The sequence below is a fragment of the Cotesia typhae genome, unplaced genomic scaffold (genome assembly GCF_013202065.1).
Source record: "Cotesia typhae breed Kobodo isofemale line unplaced genomic scaffold, CoteBio_Ctyphae contig_26, whole genome shotgun sequence".
Classification (NCBI taxonomy): domain Eukaryota; kingdom Metazoa; phylum Arthropoda; class Insecta; order Hymenoptera; family Braconidae; genus Cotesia; species Cotesia typhae.
Window position 1 is genome coordinate 2,999,687 of NW_027423732.1, and position 13,339 is coordinate 3,013,025.

At 30.1% G+C, this 13,339-nt stretch overlaps 1 protein-coding gene across 3 annotated transcripts; it reads left to right on the forward strand.

Moving 5' to 3' along the window:
* Positions 1 to 3,140: 3,140 nt before the first annotated feature.
* On the forward strand, positions 3,141 to 10,138 carry LOC141525348 (uncharacterized). Of its 3 annotated transcripts, XM_074239804.1 has the most exons (9): positions 3,141 to 3,276; positions 3,381 to 3,475; positions 5,174 to 5,323; positions 5,408 to 5,536; positions 5,628 to 5,888; positions 6,291 to 6,371; positions 6,463 to 6,546; positions 8,747 to 8,942; positions 9,917 to 10,138. In XM_074239804.1, exons 4-9 carry the CDS (start codon positions 5,419 to 5,421, stop codon positions 10,026 to 10,028), a joined length of 852 nt encoding a protein of 283 aa, XP_074095905.1. In that variant the 5' UTR covers positions 3,141 to 3,276; positions 3,381 to 3,475; positions 5,174 to 5,323; positions 5,408 to 5,418; the 3' UTR covers positions 10,029 to 10,138. The 3 variants fall into 3 exon arrangements, with proteins under 3 accessions (XP_074095905.1, XP_074095904.1, XP_074095906.1); XM_074239803.1 differs by lacking the exon at positions 5,174 to 5,323 and having other exon boundaries at positions 3,142 to 3,276; XM_074239805.1 differs by lacking the exons at positions 3,141 to 3,276; positions 5,174 to 5,323 and having other exon boundaries at positions 3,310 to 3,475; positions 6,469 to 6,546.
* Positions 10,139 to 13,339: the final 3,201 nt, after the last annotated feature.

The following is a 13,339-nucleotide window of genomic DNA, read 5'->3' on the forward strand; positions in this document are numbered from 1 at the left end:
TATGTTGAATACAACTGGTGATAAAGGATCTCCTTGTTTTACACCACATGTTGGGTGAATAACATGGAATTTCCATCCATCACATTGAATACGTGTAGTACTGTTTTTATAGGTTTTAGCAATATACTCAATCATTAAGTTTAGTACTCCAGCTGTTTGTAATGTGTCAATGATCGTTTCATGTGTAACAGAGTCAAAGGCTTTAGCCACGTCGAGTGTAACCATAAACAAGGACTGATGGTTTTGCCTTGTGTATCTTAATACTTGATCCATTAAAAAGATATTTTCAGAGCATCCATCAATTGGTCTAAAGGCTTTCTGTCTTGAATCTAAGGGAACCTCTTTTTGCATTCGGTTGGCTAAGATCTTATGAAAAGCTCTAGTTATGGTAGATGATACTGTTATTTGTCTGAAATCGCCAGGATTATATGCGTTATCTTTCTTTGGTATAAGTGTGGTTCGTGATTCCAGTAGATGTTCAGGAATCTTTTTACATATAATAAAGATGTTAAATGTTATCTGAATTATACCAATTGGAACGTTTTTAAGATGTTTTGCAGAGAAATCATCTGGCCCAGGAGAGAAGCCGTTGGGTGGATATGCGGCTTTGATCTCAGCTGATGAGATCGGACTCCATAGATCATTCAGAAGGTTTTCTGTTGGCTTTGCACCAGGTGTTGTTTTGCCTCCAGAAGTCATGACTTTTTCCCAGAATAATATCATTTCTTCTTTTGGCGGTGACGCTTCGGTCTTTTTATTTTTCAGAAGATCATTTATGCACTTAGATCTATTTTTCTTCCATGCATTTTGTACACGCGCATATTCAGCTTTGCGACATTTACGGCGTGGATGTGGTTTGTTATTGTCGACTAATGTCTCAGGACGATTCTTTTTATTTAGAGGGCAGAGAAAGGTGCGTCTAAAATAAATAGATATCTCTTCGAACACTGTCTCACTCTTTATGGTTTAAATGGTTTACTATTGCATTGAGTTTATCCGTATTATATTTATTGCAGTTTGGTTTGTTAAGATTTTGTGTATATTCTATTATAGAATTGTAAAAAGAGTCATTCAAATCATTAGTCGAAGCCGGTTCACGAGTGAGTTCATTTATGATGGTGTTATTATCAGCAAAAGGACTCTCAGAGGTTGGGCTAGTGTTATTATGATGTTCTAACTCTTCAATTTCAGAAATGATGAGTTGAACTGCTGCCTTATATTTGTTTTTCTTCCTCTGACTACTTATAGCAGATTGAGTCCTTTCTGGAAGAACTTTAAGTAGTTCTTTATTCATAAATTTCACTCTTTTTATCGTTAACTCGGCTTCTGCCCTTGCAAGTATCGCTAGCTCTTCGTCAGTCCACCGTGCCTTTGTCTTGGTGGTATTTTGACGAGCATCATAACAGTCTTTGTGACTTTTCTGCTGGTGAACCCCGCGGCCAGTTTTGGTGGAGAATAATTTACTGCAGCCGGGGAAATCACAGAGAAACGACACGCTGTTGTTGGTTAAATTACTGTCGGATGTTGGTATAGCATTGCTTGGGAGCGTACCATTCGGTGAATTTTGGTGACGTGGGTGAACGTGGGTGCGGCACCTATCCAAGGCTCGTTTATATTTTTAGGACCAACTTATTTAAGTTATAGGAGCTGGTAACACCTATAACCGAAAACACAGAGGCAATTTTTAGTTTCGGGTAACGAATCGAGGGATGTCTTTCAATATTACCGTACTTATGGCGGAACCCACGGAAAGGGAATTGCTTGTTTGACTATGCTCTTTTAAGTTCGCCCTCGCTTCCTTAAGAGAGTCATAGTTACTCCCGCCAAAGAAACACAGTGCTACTCCCGTATATACCACGCACGGTTTTTTTTTTTTTTTTTTTTTTTTTAAAGAAGAGTATCTTAGAGTAACGGACAATAAGGGATAATAACGCATAGTAGCCCAAACTTCACATTATAAAGTTTACAAGCATGAAAAATATTTTCAGCTTATAAACATAGATGGACCTCTATACTCCGCCGTTCATCTTACGGCTTTAATTTCTTATATGATCCCGAAGTTTTTTATCATTGAATTTTGTCCGCAGTGATAGGCACGCAGTAATTGGGTCATTCGCAGTAATAGAGACAAGCTCCTTTCATGCCCGCAGTAATACATGCATATGAACTTTTTTTTTTTAAACGCTTATTATTTGAAGAAAATATTATCTTATCGCACTCTTGATTTTTTTTTTTGAGTCAATAATGAGTCAAACTTTGATTTAAAAAAAAAATTATTGTTATTTTTGAAAAATTTAATAAAAATGCTTTTGAAGTAAGACCTACCGAAAAAACCGTAGTAATACCCACACTTACCCTAAGTACTTAATTTTAGAAAATCAGATTAAAAACTCAAATTTCTTAATTTTTTTAAATTATTGGTTTTCACAGCTGGAAATAGTGATTAGACCCGTTTACGAGACAAATTATATTAACATTTTGATTTTTTTTTATCCGAAAAAAAGCGGTAATTAATAACTTTTGAAAGTTAAATTTATGTTTCACATTAAATTTTGGATACATTTTTATAATAAAGCTAGTAACTCCACTGTAGTACCCGAAAACGGTCAAATTGACGGCAAGTTGAACTTTGATCTTAAATAAATTTTAAACTAATCGGTTTAGCTGAAAATCATAAAAAAAACTTTTTCATAAAGCTTTTAATTTATACAAAATCATTCTAAAATATGTTCTATCTAATTCATATTGATTTATAATGAAAATTTTAAGCCTGGTTTCAAGAAAAATAAAAAAAAATTGTTTTTCGAATTACTCCATTAAACCGTAAGTATAGACAGTTAGTTTGTGTTTAATCTAAACTTTATTTATACAAGCAAATTTGTTGATAAAAAATAAAAAATAAAAAAAATACAAGAATGCGGTTATGATAATTGATGCGTCATTTAAGTCTTGTGTTTAGCAATATAGTGTTGCGGGAAATCCCATTTTGATTAAACTGTCTTATAGCCGTGTACATATATTCATTTTAGTTGTGGTGATGAATTCAAGGTAAACGTAAGACTAACGTATGACGTAAACCCGATAAAATACACGGCCAAACGTTTGTAGTGGACTCCGGTTTACATATATGTAAAAATACATATACATAGATATATCTTTGATTGCGTCGTATTCACTGCAATTTCGTTTATATTTTCCTTCATTTTGCGAAACAGCTTTCGTATGTTCGTACAATTTTTAACTCTTCTACCTTTGCAGTTGTTTGTTTATTTTTGTGTAATTTTATTTTTTTCTTATTTCTTCTTAAATTGTTTTTTTTTTTTTTTTTTTTTTATTTTAATTTAATGGTCTAATAGTAATAATTTTCCTAATTAATGCAGACAAATGTAATTTTTCAATGCTTTCTTCATCTATTTGTCAATAAAAATTCAGTGAATCAAATTGTTTTTGGTGGAACGGCGAAATCTATTTCAAGGTATGAAAATACTATAAAAATTGTATTTATTTACAAGTTATTAATTATTTTCAACTCTGAATTATCGTAAATGAAATTTATATTTTTACAATTCACATTAAAACTCGATGAATTTTATATCTATAATATTATTTGAATGTTATCTAAGTTTTAAAATTCCAAAAATTAACCTGAAGACTATGATAATACGTTGGCATCAGGCTAATAAATCTACCAGATACCTAACAAATCAGAATTTTTATCGAATCAAAAATCTACCCCTCAAAAAATCTACCCATTGAGAAGTCAGCCATGTGAAAATTATACTGTAACATCTGTCTAAATCAAAGTCTAGGATATAACTGTCCATTATTTGTATTAAAAACCATTGTATTAATAATTTAAAAATTGATATATAATGATCTGATGTTGTGAACTCAATTTACGAAAATCAAGGAAAAACCAATAACTTCCCAATTTTTTAAAGTCATTGATTTATATTGTACTGAGAAATAAAATTTTTGTTATACTCGCTCCAAAAGTTCAACTTTTGAGTGCTGGGTGGCGTCCGTAAAGGGACTCTTCTAGAGACTACCATACCGTCTTTTTTTAACAGCCTAAGCCGTAAAGTTTTATCCCCTCCTTTTTTTCACGAACTTTTCGAGTACACCCAGCCAAAATTGAGAGCCCGAGTCGAAATCTCCAACGTTTTTCCAACGTTTCCAACGTCTCAAACGTTGGAATCGCGTTTGAGACGTTGGAAACGTTGGAAAAACATTGGAGATTTCGACTCGGGAGATTGTAAAAAAAAAGTCACATTCTAGTGTACCGACCAATGATTGTGATTAAATTTTAAACAGTTACTATTGAATGGCGCTATGTATTTCTCTGCTAGCAATTTATTATGAAGCGGACTGAATGTTAATAAAATAACAACCAGGCCGTAAATAAATATTAATAAAAAGATAATTAATATAAAATTAAGTGTTTTCGCCATTATTAAACTTTATAAAATTTAAATATGTCATTGTTTGCCTCCTATCCCTCAAAAGTTAAACTTATGGAGCCATAATAACAAAAAACATTGTATGTCATTCAGCCGTTAAGTGGCGATTTTGACAACGGCTTTTTTTCGATATTCGTTTTAATGACCCCTGATTTAGAAAGATGATTTGAAATGATTACCTTCATGTTAATTTCCAATTAGATTTCTTAATCAGGGACGCCTCGGACGTTAAAACTACGCCCGTTTCGAACCTTCTCGCCACAAACCTTAAGCTCATATCGAAATATCGTCGCTGTTAGAAAACCGCCACTTCACGGCCTTATGACATAAATATCTATTTTAGTCAGAGATTTAAATTTTGGACTTTTTAAAAAACTAGTATGCACCGCGCGCTTCGCGTGCGTAATATATTTGCAACCACATATAATGCGCGAAGTTGATAACAAATGAAATTAATACAATTAAATTAATGAAAATAAGCGCTCTTGAGTGCGTACTACCCTTATAATGTTTATTATTACCCCCCAAAAAAACCTCATGGAAGACTCCCTCCTCTCTCTCCCTCTCCCCATAAAAACCCCTCCCCTCGCCCCATAGCAACCCCACTCCTCTCCCCATATAAACCCCTCTCCTCTCTTCCCCTTAGCCACGCCCCTAGCAACCGTTGCCTGGCAACAAGGCTTCACATCTTACCAAACCAACTTTTTATTTAGAGATTTCGAAAAGCACTGAGATTAACATAGCGAACGATCCTTAAGTGATGTATTAAAATAGTAATAAAATACATGGATAACAAAAATAAACTATGGTGTAAAATCTAAATCATGAATAAATTCATAATGTTGAAGCATACAAATCTTCATGTTAGTAGAAATGCTATTACATTACATACTGATGGGTATTATTTGTATCTTTTTTCTTTATTTATTTATTTTTTTTTTTTTCAGATTTATTAATCATGAATACGACGACATTAATCCATGATGATGATCATAGTATTTTAGACATGGATAAAAATAATAAAGATTTAAATTATCATCGAAAGTATAAAATGGCCAGAAAAAAATTTGTATTAGGTAAAGAGTAAATTTATTATAGAAATAATAAAAGAACAATTGTGAATTCTTTAAAGAAAAAAAATTGAAATCTGTTTATTGATTGTTTTAGATTTAGATGATCACAACAATCATGTCGATAATAATGGCTGGTTGAATAAAGTAATTGACGATTGGAGTCAAGAAGATACAATCGATTGGTTAATCTATGCTGCATTGTATTTAGGACAGAATTATTCTTCAATTCAACATAGTCTTGCAATTAATGGTCGAGATCTTTTATTATTAACTAAACATGATTTTGAAATGCATGATTCTACATATGGTGATAAATTATACGATTTATTGCATTCCCAAAAAAATCACAGTAACCGTAAGTACTCATTCATTCACACTCTATTCAATGATAGTTTTACGTACTCAAAATTTACTCTATATATTAACAACCGAAAATACCAGAAAATCCTCGATTTAATAAGCTTATCGGTTTCAAACATTAATATTAGTACAATCATAATGAACCGATGCATGTAACATATTTTGGTGTTATAATTTTGTAACTTCCATTTCCGTGTTTGAATATGCATATCACCCTTAAAATTAAGGGAATTTATTGTACCTCGAAACACTCAGTCTAAATATTCTTCTCTTAAAACTCAATCTAAAAATGATAAATCCTCGATAATTACTTATGTCCTCATTGAATAATTTAATCATTCAATAATTGAGATATGAAATTATTTCATTCATAAATGATATTTCCATCATATTTTAGATCCACGGTTCATTTCAAACAACGAAGAGTCCGTCGAAGACAGTGATAACGACAAACACTTCAATTCAATAAATTCATCTGGTAATATATAATAGCTCAATCATTCAAGACAATTTATATGTTATTTACTCTAATTTGATATTAGTGATTTTTATTTTTTGTATGTTTCAAGATGCAGAGTCTGACAGCAGTATCGATGTAACTCGACGAAAAAATCATTCCGAACGATACAAAATTTTTAAAGCAAAAAAAAATCGTAAGTTTGAAAATTATTGTAATAAATATTTCTTCTTTCATTTTTTAATTTCTTATTTTCAACATAGAAATTAAAAAAAAAAAAAAAAAAAAAAAAAAAGAGTGGTAAACAATAAATGATTTCGCAGTATGTATCGAGTTTCATTCAACTAAGTTCTTAGCAACTTTAGTAAGATACTCAGCGTACTGAGCTAAGTTTTCGGACTGGGCACTTTTCGGAAACTAAGGAATTTTTTAACTGTCGCCATTTTACTTTAGTATTTATGGAAACAAAAACAACACAACACCAGTCAAAAATTAAAGTGCAGTATATTTGTTTTGAAAGTAAAATAATAATTTTTTGTTTACATTATTTATAATATTCTCCATTTTATTTTACGTATTACAATAATAAACAACATCATTAATAAACAAAACACAACATAAATCTAGGTTATGTCTCTCTTAACTATCGCAAAAGTTAGTAAGTGTGTCTAGGCTGAAAACACTGCATTTAGACACCCCGGACAAAAAATTTTTTTTAGTCTGACTAAATTACTAAAGTTAGTAAGATCTTACTTAGTTCGGCTGAACACGCTCATTATAATCTTATTTTTTAGTCTACTAGAAAATCGAACGCGCTTTGCGCGCTTCTGTCAAAATTTTTATAATTGATAGTTTAATTAATCAATATTTTTACATTAATGTTTAACTGTTGCCATGTTAACGGTTTCCATAGTAACTGTTGCCATGGTAACTGTTGCCATAGTAACCGTTGCCATGGTAACCATTGCTACGCTAATCGTTGCTGTGGTTACCGTTATCATAGTAACCGATGCCAAAGTGGTCACCATAGCAACGAAAAGCGACAACAATGAAAACGTCACATCAACTTTTTAATAAAGGATGCTCATTATCTTAGACATTCTTATGCTCTTAGAGATACGTAACGCTTCGATTAGGATGTTTGATACCCGCCAATTGATCCACAAATATGTAGGATCAATAAATAGGGTTAGGAATAGGAAAATATAGTACAAGGCGCGGTCTACATGGTGCTATTTTCTTTTAGAAAAACAAAGATGTGAATTCGATTAGGTATAAATGAAGTTATACACAGAAAAAAAGGTTCATTTGAGCCAAGAAAATATTTTTCTTCTCAATTATTTTCTTGAGTGAAAAAAAAAATTTTTTTTTGACACAAGAAATTTCACTTATTCCAACAAAATTAATTCTCTTGCTTTAAGAAATACGTATCTTGATCCAAGAAAATTTATTGAAGTCAAGAAAATCTTCTAGTTTTGAGAAAATTCAGCCTCTTGCTCCAAAAAATTTAGTTCTTGATAGAAGTAAATTTTCACTAATATTTTTATTGATTAACATGTCAAATGGGAAGATCAAATAGTATTAAATCATTTTTTTATTCAATATGTATAATTGCACGCTAAAATAATATAAAATGGGTATCAAAAATTCAAGAGAAAAATTTTTTTCTCAGCTGAAGTAGGTAGTGCTTGCTGCTTCCCTAAAGTATCTAAAAATCTTGATCAAAATTATGAAAAATTACTTCCACTAAGAATAGAATAATAAGAAAAATTTTTACTTCGGCCAACACAACTTCGGTCTTCCTTCAGGATCTCGAAAATTTTCTTGAGCCAAGAATTTTGTTCTCCAATCAAGAAATTTTTCTTTCTGTGTACTAACAATTACAAATCAATAATGAATTGGTGGCGGATCAATCGTCTTATACAAACTAATTTTTGTGGGTCAGTTATCGCATTAACTTAGTTTTTTTTTTTAAGCTTTTAATTTTCATGAAAATTAAAAATTTCTCATCAGTCTAATAAATTTGAAAATTTAGTGGACGAAAGAGCATAGACGCATAAATATGACGAACTGGACCTCACGACGTTTTTTTTTCGGTACTTCCGGGATCTATTTGGAACTAAATAAAAATAATTCAGCCAAAATTGCAGCTCTTAATCTCAAATAATTTTAGAGAAAGAATAATAAGCTTATACCCTTTACAACGATAGAAGATAATGAGCTTTCCAAACAAATTGTATTCGACGATATTATTAAAATATTGGTCTTTAATTAGTTTCTCGATCTTAAAAACGTTAAAACGTTTTAAGACAGATGTGTTGAGAATCTTCCCCAGATTTATTTTTTATTTGAATCCAAAGTATATTTTTATCAAATGGTTTTTTTTTTGTCTTCAGAACCAACACAAGGCAAGCTATGGGAGTTCATAAGAGATTTATTACGAAATCGAGAAACATGTCCAAGTTTAATTTGCTGGGAAGATTATTCTCAAGCAAAATTTCGATTCGTAAGAAGTGATGAAGTTGCTAAACGATGGGGATCACGTAAAGGGAATACTAAAATGACGTACGAAAAATTGAGTCGGGCAATGAGGTTTGTTAATGCAGATTATAACGATATTCAATACTATGATAAATTATCTAATTATCATGCTAGGGGTTGATGAAAATAGATATGTCATAAGGCCGTGAAGTGGCGGTTTTCTGACAGCAACGATATTTTGATATGTTCTTAAGGTTTGCGGCGGGAAGGGTCGAAACGGGCGTAATTTTAACGGAAATTTACGCACGTTTTCAAACATTCGCGTCACAATCATTAAAGCGAATATCGAAAAGAAGTAGTTGTCAAAATTGCCACTAAACGGCCGAATGACAGACAATATTTTTTGTTATTATCGCTCCATAAGTTTAACTTTTGAGGGATAGGAGGCAAATAATGACATATTTAAATTTTATCAAGTTTCACAAAGGCAACAAAACTTAATTTTATATTAATTATCTTTTAATTAATATTTATTTATGGCGTAGTTGTTATTTTATTAACATTAGGTCCGCTTCATAATAAACTGCCAGCAGAAAAATAATTAGCGCCACTCAATAGTAACTATTTAAAATATACTCATAATTATTGGTCAGTACGCTAGAATGTGACTTTTTTTTTTAAATCTCTCTCAATTTCGTCTGAATGTACTCGAAAAGTTTGTAAAAAAAAGGAGGGGTTAAAACTTCACGGCCTTGACCGGGAAAAAAGACGGTATGGTAATCTCTAGAAAAGAGTCCCTTTACGGACGCCACCCAACGCTCAAAAGTTGAGCTTGTGGAGCGAGTATCACAAAATATATATTTTTTTTTATAATACAGTACTTTTATTATATACTATAACATTTCCAAATGAGAATTTGACATATGTTAGAACTTAGTTTAAAAAGGACATTGCCTTTTTATCTAATTTTGTCAACTGGTTTATCTGCCCCCGACTCAATTGACACTTCTTTTCTTTATCCAATAGTTTTAGGTGAAACCAAGATTTATATAATGATTCATTTTATTCAATGTTTTATGTTTTAGATATTATTACAAAAGCAAAATTTTTTTGCCTGTATTAGGACGTCGACTTGTTTATCAATTTGGGCCCAATGCTAAAGGCTGGCAAACGGATAATCCTAATTTTCATCGTTAAGAATCATCATAAAATTTTTATTATTCATAAGTATTATAATAATTACGTAAAAAATGTGAATAAGTTAAAAATTTTAATAAATTTTGATTAAGTTTTGAATATTCAATAAATCATAGTAATTATTAATCATTTCAATGAAAACCATTGATGATAGTCACCCAACCACATAATTCGAACATTTTCTCCAAAGGATTCATTACACCACGGTTCCGACTCACAATTACATCGTGAAAATACCGGATAAGATATGAAAAATAAATGCTTTCGTAGTCCAAGAATGTTGATTGAATAATTAGTTACAGCATCAAATCTTGGGTTGCTACTTTGAACAAGACTGCAAATATTCTCTTGCGTCTTTAATGTGCTTAGATTTTCGTTGTGCTGATGAGGCCACGCATGAAGCTGTTTCATTTTTATCTATCTTGTATGTTGCAGTCAACGGAATTTAATTATTAAAGTAGAACCCTCGCGACTTCCGTAGTCAAAAGTTTATGTTAGAGTATACGGTACATAAATTTGAAAGTCATTATTGACAAGCCTAAAACTTTTTGCTGTTTATGTACTTATTTTAGCCAATCACGAACGAGAAACTGATCGTTTGAAAATTCTGGCAACACTGCATGAGCGTTAAGATATTTTATAATGGTTACACTGTAGTGCTTTGGACCAGCGGTAGACTAATTTATTTTTTAATGCATGCGTTTATTTATTTATTTACATACATTTATTCGGAAATATAATTACAATGTCTGAAAAAAAATAATTGACAGTATTGTTTTGTATTTTCAGAAAAATCAGTTATTAAATTTTTTGTGTTGATGTATTCACTGATTTTAAATTTTAATATTTTTTATTATTTCATCTGACTATTATTTTTATAACTTATCAAAGATTAATATATATTATTATATTAAAATTGTTAACTTTTTTGAATTTTTAATAAATATAGAAAAATACTTATTTTGATAAAATAATCATTGTTATTTTTTTAAATAAATAAAATTAATAACTATAATATTCCACTTAACGTACATTAAGCTTTTCAAATTTTTCAGCGTATGCGCGTCTCATACTTTTTTCGCGGCTCACAAAACTTGCGTTGTTGCCATATCTTGATTAACGTATGCTTTCCTCGGCTGAAGTCTGGTAAATTTTTCATTACTTATTAATAAATATCTCTAAAACTGTTTAGTAATTATCAATGAGTTTATTTTTTAAAAAATTGTTTAGTTGTTAGTTAGCGTTACTCCAGTTTTTTAAAAAAGATCCTAAGAAAAGTTTCTGAGATATAAAAATGTTTGTAGGTAAACTTTTGGATATCCCGTATACCGTAATGTATAAGAGCGTTCAAAATTCAAACTTTGAAATTAAATATCTCTGAAACTAGGTGGTCAAAAATTTCCAATTGCGCCAATCGATGCAGAATTATATGAACAATAATCTGTTAAAATTTAAAAAAATCCTAAGAAAACGACTCTAGCGAGGGTACTACCTTAAGTATAAAAAATTATTTTTAAAAAATTGCATTTTTTTTGTTTTTAAAATTTCTAGATGTCAATTTTTTTTTTTTTTTTTTTAATTATTTTGCCACAATTCATTTGTTAACAAAAGTTCTAAAAATTATCAAATATCTGCTAAATTAATTTTCATAAATTTGAACCAATTGAGCCCAGTAGATTTTTCAAATTCTTAAATGTAAAATTGAAAAGAAATTTTTATTTCTATCAATAACTTCCAAAATTTTATCTTATAGAAGATAATATAAAATTTCTCGTACTTTTCGAACTTGAATGTAACGAGAAGTTTTCACAGTGGCCTGAAAGATCAATTTTTATTTTTTTAAAGGAAAATAGTCTTAAAAAAATTGGAAAATAGTGAAAGGAATAATAAAATTTCGGTACCTTTTTTTCAAGGAACTTATGAGGAGAATCAGAAGATGATGAAAAACATCAATATCGAGTTGTAAATACTGATAAATTACATACACACACAATTAAAAAAACAACATTTAGTACTTCCAAGCATTAATATTTTACGTAATTTATTTTCGAGTAAATTCATATAATTCTAAAAAATATGTCAATTTAACCCTATTTTATTTAAAATACAACTATTATATATTAGATAGCATAAAATTTACAAGGCTAGAAAAATTGTGCTGCAGCTCAAATGAGTGAAAAATTTATACTATTTTAATTATTACATTAAAATATTTAATAGTAACCTAGAATATCGATTGTCAAAAAGGAAGCTCATTAACAATAATGCGTCATAATTAAAATATGAATTATATTTTAAAATTTATCCTTCATTTCAATTGAGATTGTCTGAGTCAAAGAAAAATAATTTTCATCGAATCTTTACCAAAATTTAAACTTTTTGGTACTTTAGTTTCGTTTACGCTAATAGTTCCCAGCACCATTAGCCTAAAATTAACTTATGTTTGGTAGAATATCGAGATAAAGGTTTGGTGTTACTACTGGAACAATATAATATAGTTCAAGAAGCCAACTTTGTCGTAGTGTAATCGAAAAAATCATGTCTGATTCTTTGTCCCATTATAGGGTTAGTGTGGGTGTTACTGCGGTTTTTTCGGTAGGTTTTACTTCAAAAGCATTTTTATTACATTTTTCAAAAATAACAATAATTTTTTTTTTAAACCAACGTTTGACTCATAATTGACTCAAAAAAAAAAAAAAAAATCAAGAATGCGTTAAACTAATATTTTCTTTAAATAAAAAGCATTTTAAAAAAAAGTTCATATGCATGTATTACTGCGGGCATAAACGGAGCTTGTCTCTATTACAGCCTGCCTATTACTGCGAATGATCCAATTACTGCGTGCCTATCACTGCGGACGAAATTTAATGATAAACAACTTCGGGATCATATAAGAAATTAATAAAATACGTTTGAAAGATAATCATTTGTTTAATAAAATGAATGGATTAGAACGTATTCCTGAAATAATTTGAATTCATATCAATTAATAATAATGATCGGAATAATAGTGTATAACATAACAAGCAGAGTTTTTATAGTAATTAAAAAAATTAGCTTAAATCATTTTGAATTTTTTTAAATCTATTAGAAAAAATTTTAAATAAAGTTACATTCACTTAATTTAATAAAAATTTCTTGGTTTGAAAGTTTTTCTGCTTAATTTAACACAACAAATTCTTTATTATAATGACCGCTTGTATTTTTTATCAACTTTTATTGATAATTCATTTTTAAGATCATTACGTTTAACTAAGAACATTTAGAGGGCAACTTGAACTGTCAATTGACAGGCAATATTTTCATTTGAA

Excerpts from the sequence above, each read along its gene's own strand:
- LOC141525348 (XM_074239804.1), top strand. The coding sequence starts at position 5,419 with ATGAATACGACGACATTAATCCATGATGATGATCATAGTATTTTAGAC. Across the intron at positions 5,537-5,627 it reads CAGAAAAAAATTTGTATTAG|ATTTAGATGATCACAACAAT; the intron begins GTAAAGAGTAAA and ends TGATTGTTTTAG. Across the intron at positions 6,547-8,746 it reads TTTTAAAGCAAAAAAAAATC|AACCAACACAAGGCAAGCTA; the intron begins GTAAGTTTGAAA and ends TTTTGTCTTCAG.